This window comes from Poecilia latipinna, unplaced genomic scaffold (genome assembly GCF_001443285.1).
Source record: "Poecilia latipinna isolate Pla-1442-1.1 unplaced genomic scaffold, P_latipinna-1.0 Scaffold214, whole genome shotgun sequence".
In the NCBI taxonomy this organism is placed as follows: domain Eukaryota; kingdom Metazoa; phylum Chordata; class Actinopteri; order Cyprinodontiformes; family Poeciliidae; genus Poecilia; species Poecilia latipinna.
Window position 1 is genome coordinate 360,025 of NW_015112830.1, and position 21,062 is coordinate 381,086.

The following is a 21,062-nucleotide window of genomic DNA, read 5'->3' on the forward strand; positions in this document are numbered from 1 at the left end:
CAAAGAACTTTTCACAGTTTTCCCCCCAAACTAACAGACTGAGTTGAGTAAAGCTGCTGGATGCTGGTAATGTTAGCTAAAAGATGACTAGCTAATATCAACACAGCACCTTAAGCTTGTTGACAAGTAGCCTGTAGACTACTGGCGTTGTTGTCTATGTTCAGCTACGCAGATTCATTTTGCCCCCCTTTACAATAATGCACTATTTGTGTTCGTCCATCACCTTAAGTCCCGACACTGTACGCTGAAGTGTTAGCTTGATAGAAATTAAGATCTGGAGCATACGTCAACTCTGATGAATGGCATGTTTGTCACCGTGCTGTACAAACTCTTTGGAGACTCGGAATGAAAAACATTCAGCCCTCGGCTACTGCAGGCCCTGTTACTGACTAACATTTAGTTGTTTCTTTTCTACCCCCCCCCCCCCTTTCAGCCTAAAGACGGCTTGTTTTATACCGGTGCCAGATACTGGAAAACTTAGGGAGTTTCCCAATGAAAGTGTTTATGTTTCTCAGTCTGTCTTTGCCTTGTCTCCCCATCCAGGCCGAGATTCTCAGCGTACTGAGTCATAAGAACATCATTCAGTTTTATGGAGCTGTGCTGGAACCTCCCAACTATGGCATTGTCACAGGTCAGACCCCACATCCTGTGTCTTCTCCGTGACACTCATTGAGATGGCGCGCAGTAACTTAAAGCTCAATAGGTTGCTGCAGACGCGAAATATTAAGTGTAGATGCAGTGATTTACTAGACAATTTGCAAGAGTAACACTAGGTAATTCCAGAGCGATTGTACACATTGTTTTGTATAAATATACAAGCCTGCGATTGTGTCCATTAGTTTCCTGCATTTGACCTGAGATGGACAAAGTTACACACACGTTACATCACATGCTCTGATATCTATATGGATGATTAGAGGATTCCTTCTCCATTTCCTGGCACAAAGTTTGCAACCGAGTCCAGAACGTTTGGCCTGTAATCCTGAATATTGCTGTAGAGTTGGAATAAAAGTACAGCTTCGTCCAATGTTGGAGTTACTAGACTTAGAAAAGCGCAATCAGAAGACGGTGTTTATTCTAAGTCATATATAGACGTTAATATATATTCTGGGGATTGTCAACTTTTGCTTGTGTGTATTGCTTTGCAGAATATGCGAGTGGAGGGTCTCTGTATGATTACATTTCCAGTGAGCAGAGTGAAGAAATGGACATGGAGCAAATCATGACGTGGGCCATTCAAATAGCCAAAGGTAAACTTTGCGCATTGCTGTGACTATTTAGAGAGCCACATCTGGAATCGTCCGGTTTACGGTTGGTCTGAAACTCAAATGTCCAGGCCAGTATCAGCAGGTGAAATCTCTAATTAATTAAACGAATAAGTCGAAATGCTTCGCCTTTTATCTGAATTTTAATTTATGACAGATCCAGCAAAAAAGGATTTTACTGAACAAATTGATCATACAGGGGGGCTTGTACATAAACCCCTTAGGTTTTCCTCAAATATCTCATGCTGCAATGACAATATATTTTACAAGGGGATAGTATCAATTGTTTCCTTCAATATTTAAACACATCAGTAATTTGATCAATAATTAGACATATTTAAGAATAAAGACAGAAAACATTCTTATTCTAAAGAAAATAGTTTATAAATATTCATTGTATCATCGGTGACGTCCTGTTAAAAGTTCTAAAAAAAAAACATTTAAAAAAAAAAAAGTATTTTGGTATTTAAAAACAAGAGTCTCTAAATTTGCTGATCCCACTCACTTTTTAGTGATTTAAAAAACAAAATGAGAAGAGCGGATTCATCGGCAGGTGCGTTTATTGATTTTAATTACTCCTGTTTTTGATTTTTGTCTTTTATAAAGCTCCACCTTTAAATCCATAACTCTATTACTGTTTACAAACCTAAACCAAAGAGCAAGAATAGAATTTAAGGATTTTTTATTATGCCAGCCAAAATCATAATTGGCGCACATTTGGGCACCACATTGAAAATATTAGAGGAACCTCTGGTGAAGACACCAATGACAGATCGATATTAAATGATCATTAATACAATCCATCGATGTTTCTGGTAGTTACAGGGCGAGATGTCAAAGAGCTCAAGGGGTAACTAATGTTAAGAATACAAAAAGTACATTTTCTAAATATTAAATGGGCTTAAGGTAGATTACAGATAAGATAGCAGAAGTTGTTCGTTTTTAGATCATTTTCAGCCGTGGATGTTGGATAAGAAAATGATTCTGATCAATAAATCTGGATAACAACCTACATATTTTATTCTGCGTGCTTGTTAAGGTTGAAAAACAGAACTGTGACCAATAATCGAAGAAAATTTTTTGGCCCTTTTAAAAAAAAAAAAATCCAAAAAAAAAAAAAAAAAAAAAAAACACACACAGTCATTCAGCGTTCAGTGATACTCCCACCAGACCAGAACGCTTTCTGGCCTGATTACTTTTTTCCATTACTGACTTATATCAGAACTGGTTTCCATGTAGTTTCGATAAAGAAAACAAACCAAAATACACAAAACGGTTCATGACGACACAGTGAAAAGATGTTTTTCAGAAATCTGTCCACAGCCTTGGCATGCTTGTTCTTTGGTATTTACTACAGCTCTTCTTTGCCAATCCTTTTATGCTCAGTCTGCTTGACATTTTTTAGTTTAGTTTTGTTTCCCAGAGATGCTCAAGTGGATATGAATCCCAGCTTTGGCTGAGCCAACAAAATAAATGGCCAGACTGGCTCTGTAGCCACTTTGTTATTTCGGCTGTGTGCTTCTTCAGGTTGTCCTTGTTATGTTGGAAGGCGAAGCGGGTTTTCTAGAAGAATCTCTCTACATTTGGCTGCTGTAATCCTCTGTGTGCAGAGCAAGCATTGAGCTGATGTTAGCCAGGTGATGAGCTGTGGCTAATTACTTAGTGAGGTCTGGGGGCTACATTTGCGAAGTAAGTGGTTCCAAACTTCTTCAATTTCTAAACAATGGAGACTCCAGAGGTTTTGGGATGGAAAGAAGAGTTCTTCTTCTTCTCTTTTTCCACCAGTATTCAGCGCACCTCATCAGTCCTTGTTTAGCCCTGACCTCTGCATCCTCTACACACACACACATTGACTAACATGAGGCCCTCTTTCGCCAGACTTCACCATAGTAAAATGTGTAAAAAGTGAAAAGGTATGAATGCTTTCTGGCGCCACCGCATCGACGTGTGATCCTACGAATCCTCTACACTTTATTTGTTCACAGTTTATAATCTCAACAAAAAAAAAATGCTGTTCTGCCAAAATTATCAGTTGCAGGGATGATTTTGATTTCAAGTCCACTTTGCTTTAAGCTAAGGCAATTTTCAAATCTTGCTTCTGTTTATATCATTTTTTTTCTGCCTTAGTCTTTGTAATCTAGTGCATGAAAAAGACTCGCGCTGATTAGAAGTGGTTGACTTTGTAGTTTGAGGTCACAAAGAGGATTTTTATACTAGGTTTGGTATGCTGCTACATCATTGTAAAAAAAAAAAACAATGGATCGGAAAGTCTAAAACATGTCGTTTGTCCTTCTGACTTCGCTTCCTGCCAGGGATGCATTACCTCCACGCAGAAGCTCCAGTCAAAGTGATACACAGAGACCTCAAATCGCGAAACGGTAACATGATCCTTTGTCCAGCTTCAGTCTTGCGATGCATTTGCTTTTGAGCAACAACAGCAAACTGCATGTTGCTAAGCTCTGACCGGGGCTTTGTGTTTTCTGGTTACAGTGGTAATGACTGCAGATAAAGTGCTAAAGGTATGCAGCAACAGTCTTATCATTTATTTATAAAGATGCACTACACATTTGTAACAGGATACTTTAACGTTCTCATGTTGGGCTTTCAGATATGTGACTTTGGAGCCTCTAAGTTTCTATCTCACACCACCCATATGACGGTGGTGGGCACTTTTCCCTGGATGGCTCCTGAGGTTATTCAGAGTCTGCCCGTCTCTGAGACCTGCGACACCTACTCATACGGTGTGGTAAGTCGATTACATGGAATCAAAATGTCACAATCGGTGGCTTTGAAATTTTTTTTTTTTTATTAAATGTATCTACACATTTAGTCATAAATTTGCATCTAAAAAATTAAGAAAATTATGATGAAAGTGAATTATTTCAGCAAAGCATTTCAGCAATTATAACTCTTAAACACAGTGATTTATATTCCAAGTGCTCATTTTAAATTCCGAAACATCCATTTTCAACAAATCGATATTATTGGAAAGTGTATTTAAGTTACGCAGTGAAACAAGTAGGTTAATCTCACTCAGACTGAAAAAAAAAAAAGATAATTTTTAGCTTACATTTAATGAAAACCTTAAATTTTGTATATTAATTGCCTATCTATGCAACTTTTGGTTGAGGCTCCTTTTGCATGAATTACCAAATCCATGCAGCGTGGCATGCAGGCGCTGCTGAAGCGTTAAGGAAGCAAAGTCTGCTGGTCTGACAGCACAGCTGCTCTGTAGGGTTTTGGTTTGGTCAGTTTGCTGGCTGGTCAAACACAGCGGTCACACCACGGTCATTAAACAAGTTACTGATACTTCCACCCAAACTGCGTCTCATGAAGCTCGTCAGCAGGAGAAAGAATGAGGCGCTCTTTTTATTAGATGGCTGCTCTGATTACAGATTTGATAAAACGCAGTAGACCGGCACCAGCAGAAGACATAACACCCCAAATCACTAAAGACAATGACGTCACGCTGGACCTCAAGCAGATCGGATCATGTGGTTCCCTATTGTTTTTTCCAGACTCTGGGACCTTGATTGCCAAATAAATGAAACACATTTATTTTAAATGGAACAGAGGTATTTGGACCACCGAGGAACAGCCCCGTAGTTACGTCATTATTTTTGCTTGAACAAAATGAATGTGAGATCTGTAGCCCATTTCTGGGGCTACATCTCCTCATGGTGGCTCTTAACACACCGACAGCCTGGGTTTCTTCTTGTGAACTTTTAAAACAGGGTCTTTGCCTCACAGTTCTCTCAAGACCGTGGTCATTCCTGTGGCTTTTTTCTACCACATTTTATTCTTCCACTCAACTTTCTGTAGTTAAAAACTCAGTAAACATCCAGCTTTTTTTTATTATTATTTTTTTTTAGCAATGACCTTATGTATGCTGCCCTCCCTGCGGAGTCTCGCTGACTTGCTGCTGTACGACTGTCAAGTCAGCAGTCTGTCCTGGGTTGTAACAGAAACATACCATTACTACATTTGCACTTATTTTTTTATTGTTCATATGCAATATCCTAATTATCTGAGGAACTGAATCATTAGTTGTAAGTGCTAGTAATAAAAATTCAAAGAAGTAAACACTTAAAATGTACTTTTGGTGTGAGTTTATTTAAATAAAGGACATAGTTTCCTCAGTTTTGGGCCAGATTGTCTCTTTGTAAATAATCCTAATGCCTTGTCGCCAGGTGCTGTGGGAGATGCTGACTCGGGAGGTTCCTTTCAAAGGTTTCGAGGGGCTTCAGGTTGCGTGGCTGGTGGTGGAAAAGCAAGAGGTACTCCACGCATGCTCACACACCTTCACTAACCCGCCGCCAGCATGCTGACCCATCAGAGTCCCGGACAGCCAAAGGCACAATGCGATGCTCTCATGGTTTCCACTGTGAGCGCTTTTGGCTGAGTATTTATAGGCGTGATGTCAGGTCTGTGTTCATGTAAGACCTGGATACACAGCAGCGGAGCCCGATCAGGCTTTCTCCAGGCTAGAGGCTTTACAAGCACGAGCGAGGGAGAGGGAAAAATGTAGTGATGGGAGGGTGGATTTTAGAGGTTTACAAGTGGTAGGCTGTGGTGGTTACACAAGGTCTGTGTTTCAGCTAATGACCTCAGCAGCCACACATTTACACACACGGACACACGGACACTGGTGGTCAACAAACAACCAGGAGAACATGATTCCGGCATAACTACTGGCTAATCTCCAAATACTCTCCCTAAATAACTCAGGGCTGTGTCTCTCTCTTCCTCTTTCCCAGTCTGTCTGATTTCCTCTCACCATAGATACACATCTCTTCCTGACCCTTCAACTCACCCTCTCTCCACTCTGAGTCGCAGATATTTTAGGATTAATCCCCAATGAAAAAAAAAAAAGTTTCCATTTACTGCCCTGGGTTATGGTGCCGTTTTGGCTTATTGGGACCTATGATTATGCCGCCGGGGGTTTTAAATCTGTAAGTTAACCGAATTGAGTTTCTGCTGATTATTAGAATATACTTCAAGACGTTTTCTGCAAATGTTTGAAAGGATGATTTTTTTTTTTAACTTTTAAATTAACTGAGCTCAGCTGTGCTTTCAGTTAAAGATCCACGTTTAAAAGTACTGCACTTATTTGAACGGACACAAAAAAAAGCAGCTTGTATTGAACAAGTCTTCATGTCTCCATTACCTTGTCATGTTACAACCACAAATGTCCTTCAGATGGGAAAACTTTCAATTTCCAAGTAAAAAGCCAGAGAAAAACAGCCTACATATATTCACAAGGCTTTACTGATGTCCCCTAAACACACCAGCCCAACCTATTGCCTTCAGAAGTCCCCTTACGTTTGAGCAAACTCCGCTGTACATAAATAACAAAAGTTTGGCCAAGGAGACCGTTAGCCAAAGAAGGTGCTAACACACCAGTGGTAGCTCTGGAGGAGCTGCAGGTGGGAGAATCCTCTGAAAAGACAATATTAGTCAGACACTAATACGAGTCTGAGTTTTATGGAAGAATCTAAAGAAGAAAGTCAAAACAAATCATTGAAAAAGGCTGTAATGTGGAACATTTCATTTTTGAGGAATTTAGCTGGAAATGTATCAGAAGAAGTACAATGATTAAGTTCTGGCTGGATGTTTGGGGGGGAAGAGCACAAACTGTTCCCAGATGGGAAAAAAAAAGCAGTAAATCTAAGTTACTTGACAGGACAATTTTTTTTTTAAAAGAAATCATGACTGATTACTGGATCGAAAAGGGCAGCTCTTCCAAAGTCCCAATGATGTCGTTCAAAACCCATCTTGTCATTTAGTTGTAATTGTGGCTGCTGACAAATGACAGCAAGCTAATGTGCTAAGCTAAAATGGCAGGTCTGGCAAACGTACCTGCTGCGCATTAGCGTGCCTGGATTGTCACCATAATGTTATGATCCACCAAAATAGGAGGAAGTGCTGCCTCACAGGGCCCGTTTACTCATCTGCTCTTCTTGAATGCCATTGTTGCATATTTGGTCACAGATAGTTTCTTTGTGTGTGTGTGTGTGTGTGTATCTAGAGGCTAACCATTCCCACCAGCTGCCCTGCGAGTTTTGCAGAGTTGATGCGGAAATGTTGGCAAGCAGATCCAAAGGTAAGACAAACTGCCTGTGGGGAAAAGTGTGAAACATTTTGTTTCCCTCGGTGGAAAAAGGAAGTTTTCACATTCTATTCTCGGTCTAATCTGCAGGAACGACCGCAATTCAAGCAGGTGCTGCTAACCTTGGAGTCCATGGCGAACGACAGCAGGCTGCCAGACCAGTGCAACTCCTTCCTACATAACAAAGACCAGTGGAGGTACACACGCATAAACACACAGACTGGCGCATAAATGAAAGATGACGCATAAAAACCGCTGAATGATCAGAAGCACTCGACGATTTACTGTGGACGCACAGGGTATTCAACAACACCGCACACATGCGTACATGCAAAAGTCTGTGTGAATCTGAAACGCAGAAGAGAAGCTGCATAAGTGACCCTGTACTCAGCTTGGGTCTATATTAAGCTCCCTGGAAAGTGTCCATGGAAGAGATTCCTCTACTCCTCCACAGGGACGGAGGAGGGGGTACACAGAAAAGTTGTGGGGTGGAGGAGGGTGGATGTGGGACATAGAGAAAAAACATCTCAAAAGTCAAAATGGAGAAGTTTAGGGAGGAACAGTAAATGTGTGTGTGAAATCTGAAATGTGGGAGAGAGAGAGAGAAACATACGAGGATGGAAGCAAAAACAAGGGCGGACTGACGAAAGGAGGGAAGGAGATGTGGGCATTGGACCAGAGGAAGGATGGTGTGAGATTCTGTGCATATTTAACATGAGCACAGCGAAGGCAATCATTTCTGAGTGAAGGTTTGGGCATGGATGGAAAAACTTGGACACAGAGGTGGCTTTGGGGGTGAGGGGGGAGGCAAAGCGCAGAAGGTGAAGGGGCGGGATGAACGTGTGGGGAAGTGGTGCACTGAAGGAACACAGGAGGTATGGCCGTGCATCCAGGCTCGGTCTATATTTAGCTGCTGAGAGGTGATTGTTTGTGAGAGCGTGCTTAAAGATCACAGGCAGGCCCTCGCTCCAACAGTGACCTTTTGTGGAAGCAGACGGTACTGCAGCAAAAAACATGCTACATCGTTATTCTGTTTTTGTGATTTTACAGGCGAGTCGTAAAAGCACTCTTGCAAGGAATCTGTGGATAGATGTGAATGAATTTGTTTCATAGCTGTTCTCAGTTTTCATTGATGGGACTTCCTGCTTTTGGAGATCTTTCAGTCTTCTTCATGTGGTCAGACAGGCCTCTCAAAAGTGATTTTCATTTTCATGCTGCAGGTCAGATAGTAATCAGACCTGTGTGTAGTGTGGCGTGAAATTGAACCCTCCCCCATTTATTTTTTTAGAACAAGGTAAATAGACTTAAGGTAAAACCAGATTCAGTTTTTCTTTTTCTTTAAACATTTTTTTAAATGCTTTTTTTTTTTTAATTTACAGACATGATCTTTGATATAAATAAGGAAAAGCCAAAGTAATATGAGTGGGGATAAATACTCTTTTGCAGCATAGTATATAGAATTTTAGTCTTGCCAATGGCTTTAAGTTGATATTTTGGAAATAGAACAAGTACATTTTGGTTTAAAAAATGGTTGAGATGCTGTTATTGACATTTTTTAAAACAAAATAAAACTCAAAGTCTAAATGTGTTTTCTTTCAGCGTGCAAGACAATGTAGATTTTTCTTTTTCTAAAAAGTAATGCTCTGCTTGCGTAATTAAAGCAGCTCGGCGCATTAAAACAGCCGATTTGGCATTTCATAGATTTCCTTATTTTGAGAGGCTTTTGATGTGCAGTTAGGCTTTTGGTGGTTAGTCATGACTAATATTTTATCTGCATGCATCTTTGCGTTGACTTTGGCAGATGTGAAATTGAATCAACCCTTGAACGCCTCCGGAAGCTGGAGAGGGAGCTGTACTCCAAGGAGAAGGAGCTGGAGGAGAGAGAGAGGAGGCTCAAACTGTGGGAGGAGAGGCTGATGGAGAGGTCCAACATGACTCCCAGTCCGACCTCTTTACTCATGGACCGCTCAAACATTTCCCCGGTAAGAATGAGCCATAAAATACCGTTAAAACTGGATGCGTTCGGAGAGCTTTTCCATCACTTCGTCTTTTCCTCTTTTGATCAGTTCTTCACACCAATGTCCATCGGCTCCTCTGGCTCCTTCTTCCGCTCACACTCCCAGGACTCCAACAGCGCCAGCCTCAGCAGCGCCGGGGTCAGTAGCGCCGGTGTCAGCTGTCTCCTCCGCACACTCAGCAACGGAGACACAGAACGAGGGAGCAGCGCCGTCATGGAGAGGGGCTTGGGTTCTCTCGACAGCGGCAGGCTGCACGTCATGCTCCGAGGGTTACAGGGGAGGTTCGAAGAAGACAGGGAAGACGAAGGTACTATTGAGGAGAAAGATTGGGGGCATAAGGAGCAAAATGATAGCGGGAGTCTTGAGGGGGGGAGGGTGCAGGTAACACTCAGGAGCTTCCCGGGAGGCGTCGTCGAGAGGGAGGAGAGAACCTGGGAGGAAGGGGACAGGGAGCGAGGCGGCATGCAGAGAAGCAGAGTGACCACGATAGTTCGAGGGTACTCAGGAGGATTCGGCGAAACAGAGGAGCAGGGTGAGAAGGATGGGGGGTGGGAGACAGAAAAATTAGGGGATAAATTAGAGGAGAGAGGGGTGGAGGGAGGGATTGAGGGAAGCAGGCTGCCGTCCATGTTTAAGGGTCTCCGAGGGAGTTTTGGTAGCTTGGGGGACATGCTGTCCTTAGACATGGATGAGATGGGGGAGATGGACAGACTTGGCGACATGGACATGAATGTGAACATGGGCGACCTGGGAGTGATGAAGGTGAGGGGTCAGGGCGTCAGGAGCGAGGTGGGCGTCAGAGGTCGCAGGAGTGACATGGGGGTTGTGGTCCAGGGAGTCAGGGGTGACCTCAGCGAGGCCATCAGCCAGAAGATAAGAGGCGAAGTCGGGGTTGTCGGTCTCTCCGGGATGCAGGTGAGCATGCGGGCGTCTTCCAATCAGAACTCTGTGAAGAGCTGCAGCGTGCGACACGGAACAAAGATCAACATGGCGACCTCCGCCATGGACATGATGGAGCTCGACTGGTCCGACAGCGACTAGGAAGCACATGGGGGTAACATGCGGTCACGGCAAAGGAGAAACGGGAAAAAAAAACGGTTTAACTTGTTTGCACAGAGAGCATGTGACCTACGGGTTGTGTCGCAGCCTTCAGATGAGGCAGATGCAAATCATTTTTTAACGAAGTTTAATAATGCACCCATGTGTTTCAGGAGAAAGCACAGCAATCCGAGCCCCTTTCAGACATCAGCTTTTTAACACGACGACTGCAACGACAATGGCGGTCAGTTTTTCAAAGGCCACTTTTACATGTCTCGTATATCTCCTATACGTGGAGATGTACGAATTCATTCATTACAGAGATTAGATCAGCCGTCGACAAGAATTTTGAATCCAGCTGCAAGTATGTTTGATTTTCAGCTCGCCTGGTCTTACCAGTCAGACTGAATGCACCTTGCATAACACCTTGTGTATACCCACCGTTTCGCCGCAGAAGCGCAAACATTGTCTGCAGAGCGACTGTTCTGTCGTTTCAGCCAATCGCACATTTCAAGTTTTGCAACAGTTTCTGCACAGTGGGAGTGGTGCTAAAAAAACACACAAAGAACATCAAGAAGAAACATTCGATTTTACAACAAAATGCTCACTTTGCAAAGTGTCACACTGACTTATAGAAACAGCTAAAATGTAACACTTATAAGGTCAAGCGTTGTAGTTGGAAGTCTTTACGCCATAGATTCTTCTGCATTCATTTGCTGAACGCATGCAGATTTGATCTGCAGTGACATCTGTTGCTTGAAATAGGTACTGCAGTGAATGCCTAAAGCAAGGGTAAAAAAAAAAAAAAAAGCCAAAGGGACATTCTTTACACATAAACTCTTTCGTGATGCTTAATATTTCAAGGTGTCCCAGCATAATAGATCGTTGCAACATAAAATGGAGTCAGACAAAGCACGAAAGATAGATCAGGTTTCTGGACAGGAAACTACTTTCAGACATTGAGACATGTCTGCAGTTCTTTCACACTGCAAGACTTGTGCCAGATAAAAGGAACAAGGACTTTACTTTCAGAAAGAATATGTTTTCAAGGTGTGTAAAAGTGACCTTTGTGCTCATTCTGATATGTTCTGTCAGCATCAGATAAACACAAACAAGCGTGTCTGAAAGGGGCGACGTGTGCTGTCCCGACAAGTCCTCAGACTGACTTCACCTGTGTAGTTTAAATAACTTTTAAACTGCTGCATAACATACTGTAAGAGGTACAAGTGTGACAAAACGATGCACTTGAATGCCACACTAATAAGGCAGCACTGTTGTTTTTTTTCTCCTCCTGCTTTTAAGATATTTTGTAGTTTGTGGATTTGATTTGTTAAACATGCTTAGACTTCATCAGTTCTGTGATCTAGTGTGAGAAATTTTGGCATTTTCCGCCCCCCCTCTGTATATTGTATCATTTTTCAATAAAAAGAAAATCTGTTTGATTCCACTGCAGCAACGTTGCTTTAGTTTAGTGTAAAAGCAAACGAGATGAAATCGGCTCAGGCTATTCAGACACTGAGCAGCAGGGCCACTCCTGCCAGCACCCACTTGGCTGGGCGCTCCCTGGTTTTCAGACTAAAAGTCCACACATATGTCGGTCCTCTGATCTTGGTCTTGTAAAGCGGACATTCGTAGATGTTTCTGGTCTCCTGACGGTCGTTGGGTACGGCTCGGACTGAGATCACGGGCATGGCCGGGGTCAGCTCCTTCAGGCGAGCCTCGGCTATCGCTCCGGTCTGAGTGTCCCACCTGGCACCTGGGATGCAGTCAGAAAATGGACGAACGAGGCTGCATTTTCACACCGGATACAGACGCCATCCAAGCCCACAAAATGGGTCATTTTGTTATTCCAAAGCTGCAGCATGAATGTACAAAACAACAGTATCTACCTTCCATGTACAATCCATACACATATGCACCCTCTCTGGCAGGTTGGTTGAATTCTTCCTTGTATTTCTTCGTTACATCTACGGTAAGGTTCACTTTATCCAGAGGCCACTCATTTTTACGCGCCAGAGACTGCATCACGGCTAGAAGACGGGGACAAATTGAAGACATCTGCTCGTGATAATGTTCTTCCAGGGAAAACGGTCATGTAGGAATCAAGAGAAGTTATTATATGTCTCAGTAAAGTTCTAGCCTGTGTTACCAGTCAGGAAGGACTGCGGGTTGAACAGTCCAGCCAGCCAGACCACGCTGGGCAGAGACAGGTCCTGGGTCCAGCTGTCCAGCTCTTTACAGCGCTGCATCACGTCATTGTACCTGTTGATAAGGAGTGTCTCTCACTTTCTGTTGCACTTTTAAATAAGGTTTTAAATGTTGTTATTCACATTTTAATGCAACTTTTTTTTTTTTTTTTTTACCATTTGATATTTTACTATTTTATGTTACCACAATTTCACTTTTTTGGCCTGTATGCACACACACACACAGGAAAAGGGATTTTCATATCCCTTTTCGTAATTAGTTACGAATTTTAATATTTACTTATTTTAGCTGTTTATTTGATCAGTTTTACTTATATTATTTCATCTTCTTTTTGTTTTCACTTTTACTTTTTAATACTCAGCGTTCTCTTGTAGACACAGAGTACTTCCATGAAGCTTTTTCTTACACAGAATCTAATGAAAAAGGTTATACACATAAAGACTGATTGATCGGAAATTGTGTTGGTCACAGATACGTGCCAGCCTTTTGAGTTGCATCAGACATGATGCTAAATTATCCTTAATACCTAAAGGTACCTTCTAAAGAAGCATTCACAAATACTCCATTATAGCCGAAACACATACCATACAGCCAAGGCGTAGGTTGAAGGGTAGGCCAGTTTGGTCCAAGTATCGGGGACGTTGTCGAAGAACAAGGCTGTCTGCAGCTTCTCCATCTCTGAGGATATGGCCAGTTCACCCTTTACATAAACAACTATATTATGTCACTACGTACATGGAAATAGGAAAGTCTATCAGGCAGATTGTAGGACACAAGAGGTCTAATAATGTTCATTAATCCGTCTTTCTACGTACTTTGAGTCCGAGGTCGAGCTCCTTCAGTGAGCGGCGGATCTCGAAAATGAGCATGTTCATCCGCTCGCATTCCTGGAAGCAGACTAGGATGTACGGCGACCGCTCAGCTGTTTTGGATGTTATGTCCGACATATTGTATTCCTCTGGCAGCTTCTCCAGAATTTCATCTAAAATAGTTTTCACCTGCAAGTGAAAGTTTTTTTTTTTTTTTTTTTAATTCATCAACACACAGGGAAAAAAAAAAAACATGTTAATGACATTAGGTTCGCTGATGCATTCTTGTCAGAATCTGAGGAGAAGTTCCGGTTTTGTTACTAGTGGAATATTTTCGTTGGTTTTAGTTTTTGCTTTAGGACAGATGATGTCCACCTTTTCCTCCAGCGTCTGTGAAGCTCCCTCTCCCATCACAGCATCGGGAGATTGCAGTTCCAGCAGAGTGTGAAAAAGATTATCCGACATCACGGTGAGAAACTCGATTTCTGCATTTGGGTGCAGTCCGTAATGAACTGGGCTTTCGTGGGGCAGCATCTCATCTATGAATTCGTGGTAGCCCTGAGATGAATCAAATGCAATTAGCGGGTGAATGCGTCTGACGTACTTTCAGAGACATGCATGTAAAATGTCAAAATATGCCTTGTAGACAGTGAGGCCCTCAGGGTTAGTTCAGCAATAAATACTGCAGCAAAAAACTAGGATAATTAAACCGCTTTAGCAATATTTGCTTTAACTTACCTGATAATCCAGATTGGAGGGAACAACAAAACCTGGTGCTAACAAAAGTTTCCGATCAAACTGGGGAAAAAAAAGAAAGAAAAGAAATAAATTACTACTCTTTAGATTAATGCTCTGGACAAAGCATTAACATTTCCCTCATAGTGGCTGATGGACTTCTGATCAGCTTGATTATCAGGAGTCAAAGTGAAACAAATTCTAAGGCCGAAATGGAAATTCACATTCAATATGGCCTCCATAACGAGATGGGAAAAAATGTTTGTCCACTTTAGAGATTTCTTCTTTCTTTTATCTCACTACATTTTTGAGATTATAAATTTTGTCTCAGACTAAAATAACCTAAAAATAAAATTCAATTTCTAAATAATGATTTTATTAACTAAGGGAAAAAATGTTGTCCAAACAAAAATTTCTTCTATGTGAAAAAGTTATTTTTCTCCTAAACCTAGGAACTGACTGTCGGTCTTTCTCCATCGTTATATTTTCGTAAGGAGTGCAATTTAGGGTTCCAATATCTGTAGAAAGTTGTCCATGAATGATTAAAAAAAAAAAAAAAAAAAGTCCCACAGCATATAACTATTAACATCAAGTCTGTCCTTGGCAGAATACACCCAAATGTTCTCACCTATTTTTTAGAACCAACCTGGTTGGGCTGCATATATTCTTCCAGGTACGTCCTGCAGAGTCGTCTGTCCCAGTCATCGGTGATGTGACCTCCATACATAATCTCCCCAAACAGATACCTCAGGTCCTCCCATGGAACCTTTGTCAGTATAACTTCAACTCAATAACTACTAAATGCAAGCACCACCGCAAACAATCCCAATAAAGACACACTGCACCTGTGCATTCGCCTCCAGGTAGTTATAGAGAACATTAACCGATATAGTAAGGTCTCCGGTGTTGAACGGATATTTTCTGTTCCAACCCTGCGGTCCAAACTTTCTCCTCTCTGCCACACAGGCATGAAAGTAGCACAAAGAGAAAAGGATGGTCTTGAACTCCTGCTCGCGGCTGCACTGGTCCAGAATGTCCTGCAGAGAAGCCAGAACGTGAGGAATAAAGTATGTGACAAGAAAACATTTAGTGAAACTATTACGATAAGTCCGTATGTTTTGTGAAATTCAGAGACCTGGTCAAAGTTATCCAAAGCTGCATGCAAATTGGCGTGCATGCCTGTAGGAGGTTCATTGGTGATCTTTATGGCATTTTCCAGAATGCCCTAAGCAACACATGCAAAAAGTAATAATTTAATACTTACATATGCATTTAGCATTTTAGGCACATTATTGTGTAAATGGTTCAGAGGGACAGTGAATGAAGAGAGAAAGAGAGAAAAAAGACACTACTGTGTGTAAACAACGTTCACCTGCGGTATAATGTGTTCTTGGGGAGTAGATGTTGGCTCTGCGCTCATAAACACTCTGTAGTCTGGGTGGCTGTCCTCACAGCAGCACTCCAGAAGCTTTTCGAGCTTTCCCAGCCAGCGAGCCACCAGGTGGATGTTCTGTAATCAAACAGCATTTGTACCATACTTAAAACTCAGCTTAGTGTAGACACCAAAACCATGAATATGCATAAAATTGGTTCTTATTCATTCTTTTCTTGCAAGCAGACCTGCAGTATGACCCAGTGACCCTCCTTGGCAGCCATCTCCATGGCAACCTCAGCCACACTCTCCTGTCCTTGACCCAAAGACACATTGTGAAGCTTTCCCAGGTCTATAGTGAAACCCAGCTTTCTTCCTGGGAACACACGTGGAAAAATTTAAAGATTAGAATTGAACAAAAAAAAAAAAGAAAGAAAGAAAAATAGAAATAATGACCAGGCAATTCTGTGTAGAAACACAATGCTACTGTCCCCAATAGGTATGTGTCATGTTTTGGTAACTGATTTGTGCATGCATGCTTCTTTGTGTTTATTACCCAACGATTCCACATCTTTTAGTGGATCCACTCCAGGTGAGAGAATGAAAAACACGGGAAAGGCAGGACCGCTTTCTCTAAACGATTTAGCAAATTCGGACTTTCGACCCTCTGTGTACTTAACCCCCAGCTTCTCCTCCACAAAGTTCCTACAATGTGCAACAAAGAAGTGTACAAAAGGCTCATTCTTTTAAGAATAGATGCAAAAAATGTAAGAACCATATACGTCGATTTCGTATTCATGCAAACACGGAGCAATATCTAAAAAAGCAAAGAAAGTAAAAATGAGACCCAGATCACCTAAGAGCATATGTCATCCGGTCTGGTCTCAGGGCTCTCATCATGATCAGTTTCTGAAGGGAACTTTTCCCTTTCCATTCCTGGGGAAACGTCTCCTTCTCCGGACACTCCGACTCAACCAGTTTCTTCCAGCGCTTGGGTGAACCTTCGACGTCCCGATCCAGACCCCGAAACTCATCGGTAAAACTCATTACCTTGGCACAAACAGGCAACAGCATATGAAGCTGATTAAGCTGCGGTTTATTCGCAGACAGCACAGACAAGCCCAGTACGTCTGCAGATGTGAACCTTGATGGCGCTCCACGCCGAGCTGGAGAGGAAGTCAAGGGGACTGACATAGTTGTGGTCAATGTTGAAGCGCAGCAGGAAGTCGAGTTCTCGCACATCTATCTCCTTACTCATCATCAGCAGCTGGGAAAAAGGAAAACACAGGCATAGAGAGTTAAAAAAAAGAGCGATCTTTTTCCTTAATATTGACTTATATACACACACCTGGAAGGTGAGCTGAGCTGTAAACGTGAGCTTGTCTCTCTCAAACAATCCCCTGCTGATATAGTTGAAGGTGGAGTACGTAACGCACTCGATGAGCGTGTTCACTCTGCTCTTTACGTCCTCACAGGCCTCTGCCATCTCCACTGCCTTGTGGAAAACAATGTTGAAAGCCTGAGAGCACAAAGCATGTGGAGGCGGTTGTTACTGCGGTTCATTCATCAGACCACAGCCGTCTGTTTCTCATGCATCTTATCAGATTTATTAGATTAGAACTGCGAGTCAGCTCCCATCCCTGCCCTCTGGTTACCTTAAGGCTGAACTGGTACATGGGGTTGATCTTGTTAAGATCATTCATGATGAAGTAGAGCAGAGAAGCTCTGACGGCAACAGGGCGATAGTGCTCTCTGGCTTCATTTATTTTTACTTCGTTAACTTTGGCTTCCAGCACCTAAGAGGGAGGGATTTCAAAAAGCACGAAGAAAGATAAGATAAATACAATATCAAGTAAACAACACGCGGTTGGGAAATTTACATGCACACATCATAGAGGTAAGCTTTGATGGACTCTGACTTTTCAAATAATGCATTCAAGCCATTTTCTAGCATGGAATAATATGATACAACAACAAACTGCTGCTGTTTTATTTTCTTCTTTTTTAAACAAAAACAGGAACTTTGTGTCCAAATTAGAACGTGTTGGATTTTTTTCTCATCCACAAAGGGCAAGTTATACTTGCACGTTCGTCTATGCAAGCAATATCTGGAATAAAAGGAGTCTCTCTTTATAAGCTATCAACAACCTACTAGCACAATTTGTGGTAGATAATTGACCACTAGTATAAGTAGAGATGATAAAATAGGTTATTTCCGTGTTAGGATCTGATCTGTCTGGATGAAGCTCACATCACTGATGACTGGGACACTTGGTTATTTTTCCAGGAACGGACTAAACCTTTAAGCATTTTCCCTAAATTTCCAACAAAACAGTTAGCCCAATTTATTTGTTCCAAATATCAGTTCGGATGTGAGTCTAAGACATTTTATTGTTGAAACATTCAACTTCAACTGTATTCCAAGGTTCAACCATCTGCCGTAAACAGTCAGATGAAGTTACAAACTTCAGCAACAAGCCAGACTCGAGCCCAAGTCAAACATTTTCTGTCTCATCTCCTCAGTCAGGATGAAAACACTCATGCTACATGCGAAACAAAATGACTTTTGCATTAAATCCATCGGCCTCTGGAATCACCAACTAAACATCTGTCCATTTACTTTCATTTCGATCTCGGCAGCAGTGTGTTTTGTCGTCTCGAGTTTCTCCACCAGCACGTTGTCACCGAGAAAGTTACTCTCCGCTGCAGAGAGTCTGGTCAGCAGCTCGTCCTCCAGGAGCTTCAGTTCGATCTTAAACATGTTCTGCTGTATTGTAAGTTCGCTCTGCAGAGGAAAAAATAAAAGCTCATTAAAAGAAGCTTTGACTATGCTAATTGTAAATGACTTTGAAAGGTTTCTTTTAAAAACAATTGAAACTGGGCAATGGTAAAGCAAAAAAACAACAACTCTGTTTTAGTCCACCTTCAGCTGCTCGAGGTCTGGTCTCTCCTGGTTCACCACCTGGGCCAGGAGCTGGTCTTCCAGCCCGTCTCTGGTCACTGTAAAGTTAATGAGGGTGGTCTGGGCCTGGATCTCTGGCTTGTAGTGTGGGTTGGCAAGTTTCGTGTGAAGAATCAGTCTGAACCCAGGGTGGAAGAAACACTCTTTGTCCCCCACCTTTATGCAGCTGCAGCAGAGAAGGGAGAAAATGAGAGGAGATTTTCTTTACAAGCGAAAGAAACTAAAGCTTCTTATAAACATGTATTCTCGCGTTGGTATCGGTCTGTTACCTGCCCTTCTTTATTGTGTGTCGCCCCAGTAGAGGGTCGATGACTGGGTCAATAGTTTCCTCCAGGTTTTCAATAAGCACAGTGTCACCTGCCACTACAGCCTGCTCAATAACGTCTACATACCTGAAGAATAAATGAACATCATGGGGGAATATTGCACAAATGCACCTTTGAAGGAAAGGAAGTGTGTTGAACGTTGCTCTACAGAGCAATGATAAGTCTTGTGCACTTCCTTTACAAGCGTCTTTCAAAATGGGCTAATACGCTTTAAGCTTTTTCATACCTCGCGACGATGTATTTTGTTAGGATATTAAGTGATGGACAAGACCGTGCGTAATTGTGGAGGGAAAACTAAATCATATGAGAACAAAAGAAGGCCATTGTTGAAGTCTTTTGAACAGGTTTCCCATGCGGCCATGAAGACGACACAGCAGACATGCCTGATCGGATGAGATGAAACTAAATGTGTTCACCTGCTTACAAAATGGAGAAATACTAATGCCACACATCATCCTGAAAACACCATGGACGTGGTGCTGTGTAGGTACTGTATACCTAATTTCTTCTCAAAGATTTGTAATTAAAGTACATGAACCAAATTCAGAATATTGTTGTTGACACATAATCAAACTGTCATTGACGCAGAGATCCACCACTAAACACTAGACTTAAAGTACAGTAAGAAAGAAACTACTCACCCTCTCTGCCCCAGACTGACTACCTTCAGAGTGTTGCCATAGCGACTCTTGATCCACTTGATGCCCTGCAGCTGAGGATCAACGAGAAGAGGCCAACGTTCGCCTGCAGCAAAGCACACGTCACCTTGAGCTGTTCAGTTCCGTTTGCGCTGAAACAGAAAAGCAATCACTGTGACCAGATGATGGAGAACGTCTTAAACTTCTACTCACAGTTGATGAGAATGGTGGCATTCTGAGTGGACATTTTGTCTCCTGGTAAGCCTTCATTGTTCCACTGGGCCACTGTTGCGTCATCAGTCAGCATCAACACTGGATCTAAGCCCCCTGCCATTGGGATGGGCACCTGGCGAAATAATAAAAGAGGGGAGTATTCAAAACAGGATGATTAGCTTTCTGTGACCATGCAGCACTTGTAAGAGGACGCCCAGGACCTTCTGACTGCGCAGGAATGGCATCCAGAGGTTGTCCAGCAACTCCTGCCTGTACTTTTTAGAGAAAGAGCCGGCGTAGGAGATGAACGCTGCGGTTAGCAGGACGTCCCCGCAGAGGGTTTCCTCCTGTTCGTGATACTGAGCTACTGAGTGGGCCCAGCGCACGTTCTCACTCTGGAACACACACACAAAAACATCAACCAAACTTGCACTCAAACTGTATGGCTTTCGAACGACATGGAGTATTCATTATTAAAATGTCTGTTTCATATTCAAGATGCATGGACGTTATTAGATGCGTGCCCACCTCTAAGCCCTTGACAAGCCGATTTGCCAGCTCTATCGTCTTGTTTGTGCGGTTCACCTCTTCTTGAAAACGCAGCTTCTCTGCTGTGGCTTTCTCAAAAGCTGTTGTCAGTGTTTCCAAGTTACCATCCAGCTCCTACAGACAAACATATTTATCTGAAATATTTTGATATGACAAAATATACATAGTCCCTTTACTAAAGTATTCACAAGATTTTTAAAATTGTTTTGTCAACTTGCAGCCAGAAAATACTGAAGTGCTTTAAATCAGTGGTCCCCAACCCCCAGTCCGTGGACCTGTACCGGTCCGTGGACCAATTGCTACCGGGCCGCGCAAGAAATAATTAAATATTTCCATTTTATGTATTATGCGAGTCTGGAGGATCTTTTATTTTGAAAATCCTTTAACCGGATTCTCTCGGTTACTTGCGTGCCAACACTGAGCCCACAAGCAGCAAAATGAGTAAGAAACGGATCAGATGTCTTTGTAAAGTTTCTTGGCAAAGGGGAAAAGGCCCAGAGACGAGACAGAAGAATGGATTTATCCCGGACCGGTAGGTGAGTCAAACATTACAAGCCGCTCTGTGTAACATGCGGCGACCGGCTGCTAATGAGGCAATGAAGCTTCAAACTGCTTCGCCACGTAGAGACCAAGAACGCTGTGCATATAAGCAACACTTCGGGTGTCATTGTCTCTCGTCACTCCCAGATGGGACCGTCTCGTTGCAGAGAAACAAGCTCAGGGCTCCGTTAGTCATTATCGTTAGTTAAAATTTTCACGAAAGTAAAATGTTCGTTTTGTGGCACATCTGTATCTTATTTTGAAGGGATATGTAAACGTT

The 21,062-nt window shown here is 42.4% G+C and overlaps 2 protein-coding genes and 1 long non-coding RNA gene across 3 annotated transcripts in view; 1 reads left to right on the forward strand and 2 right to left on the reverse strand.

The window, feature by feature from the left end:
• The window catches only part of LOC106946961 (uncharacterized), a 20,133-nt gene extending 20,081 nt beyond the window's left edge, over positions 1–52 (reverse strand). The window contains exon 1 of the long non-coding RNA XR_001424884.1: positions 40–52. This is a non-coding gene — a long non-coding RNA (uncharacterized LOC106946961). The remainder of the gene's footprint in view (positions 1–39) is intronic.
• map3k20 (mitogen-activated protein kinase kinase kinase 20) overlaps positions 1–11,873 on the forward strand; it is a 17,592-nt gene extending 5,719 nt beyond the window's left edge. Inside the window, exons 2-11 of the mRNA XM_015031677.1 lie at positions 544–631; positions 1,149–1,250; positions 3,578–3,643; positions 3,756–3,784; positions 3,874–4,011; positions 5,456–5,542; positions 7,294–7,368; positions 7,465–7,571; positions 9,176–9,356; positions 9,441–11,873. Coding sequence (XP_014887163.1) covers positions 544–631; positions 1,149–1,250; positions 3,578–3,643; positions 3,756–3,784; positions 3,874–4,011; positions 5,456–5,542; positions 7,294–7,368; positions 7,465–7,571; positions 9,176–9,356; positions 9,441–10,433 — 1,866 coding nt within the window. The 3' untranslated portion in view covers positions 10,434–11,873. The remainder of the gene's footprint in view (positions 1–543; positions 632–1,148; positions 1,251–3,577; positions 3,644–3,755; positions 3,785–3,873; positions 4,012–5,455; positions 5,543–7,293; positions 7,369–7,464; positions 7,572–9,175; positions 9,357–9,440) is intronic.
• dnah9l (dynein, axonemal, heavy polypeptide 9 like) overlaps positions 11,708–21,062 on the reverse strand; it is a 48,006-nt gene continuing 38,651 nt past the window's right edge. Inside the window, exons 64-87 of the mRNA XM_015031678.1 lie at positions 20,222–20,356; positions 19,915–20,088; positions 19,694–19,826; positions 19,484–19,586; positions 18,786–18,908; positions 18,478–18,682; positions 18,175–18,339; positions 17,210–17,350; positions 16,903–17,073; positions 16,699–16,821; positions 16,411–16,604; positions 16,111–16,259; positions 15,803–15,930; positions 15,555–15,692; positions 15,318–15,407; positions 15,028–15,219; positions 14,829–14,948; positions 14,186–14,245; positions 13,823–14,005; positions 13,454–13,636; positions 13,223–13,338; positions 12,580–12,692; positions 12,320–12,460; positions 11,708–12,186 (exon numbers count right to left, since the gene is read on the reverse strand). Coding sequence (XP_014887164.1) covers positions 11,939–12,186; positions 12,320–12,460; positions 12,580–12,692; positions 13,223–13,338; positions 13,454–13,636; positions 13,823–14,005; positions 14,186–14,245; positions 14,829–14,948; positions 15,028–15,219; positions 15,318–15,407; positions 15,555–15,692; positions 15,803–15,930; positions 16,111–16,259; positions 16,411–16,604; positions 16,699–16,821; positions 16,903–17,073; positions 17,210–17,350; positions 18,175–18,339; positions 18,478–18,682; positions 18,786–18,908; positions 19,484–19,586; positions 19,694–19,826; positions 19,915–20,088; positions 20,222–20,356 — 3,528 coding nt within the window. The 3' untranslated portion in view covers positions 11,708–11,938. The remainder of the gene's footprint in view (positions 12,187–12,319; positions 12,461–12,579; positions 12,693–13,222; positions 13,339–13,453; positions 13,637–13,822; positions 14,006–14,185; positions 14,246–14,828; positions 14,949–15,027; positions 15,220–15,317; positions 15,408–15,554; positions 15,693–15,802; positions 15,931–16,110; positions 16,260–16,410; positions 16,605–16,698; positions 16,822–16,902; positions 17,074–17,209; positions 17,351–18,174; positions 18,340–18,477; positions 18,683–18,785; positions 18,909–19,483; positions 19,587–19,693; positions 19,827–19,914; positions 20,089–20,221; positions 20,357–21,062) is intronic.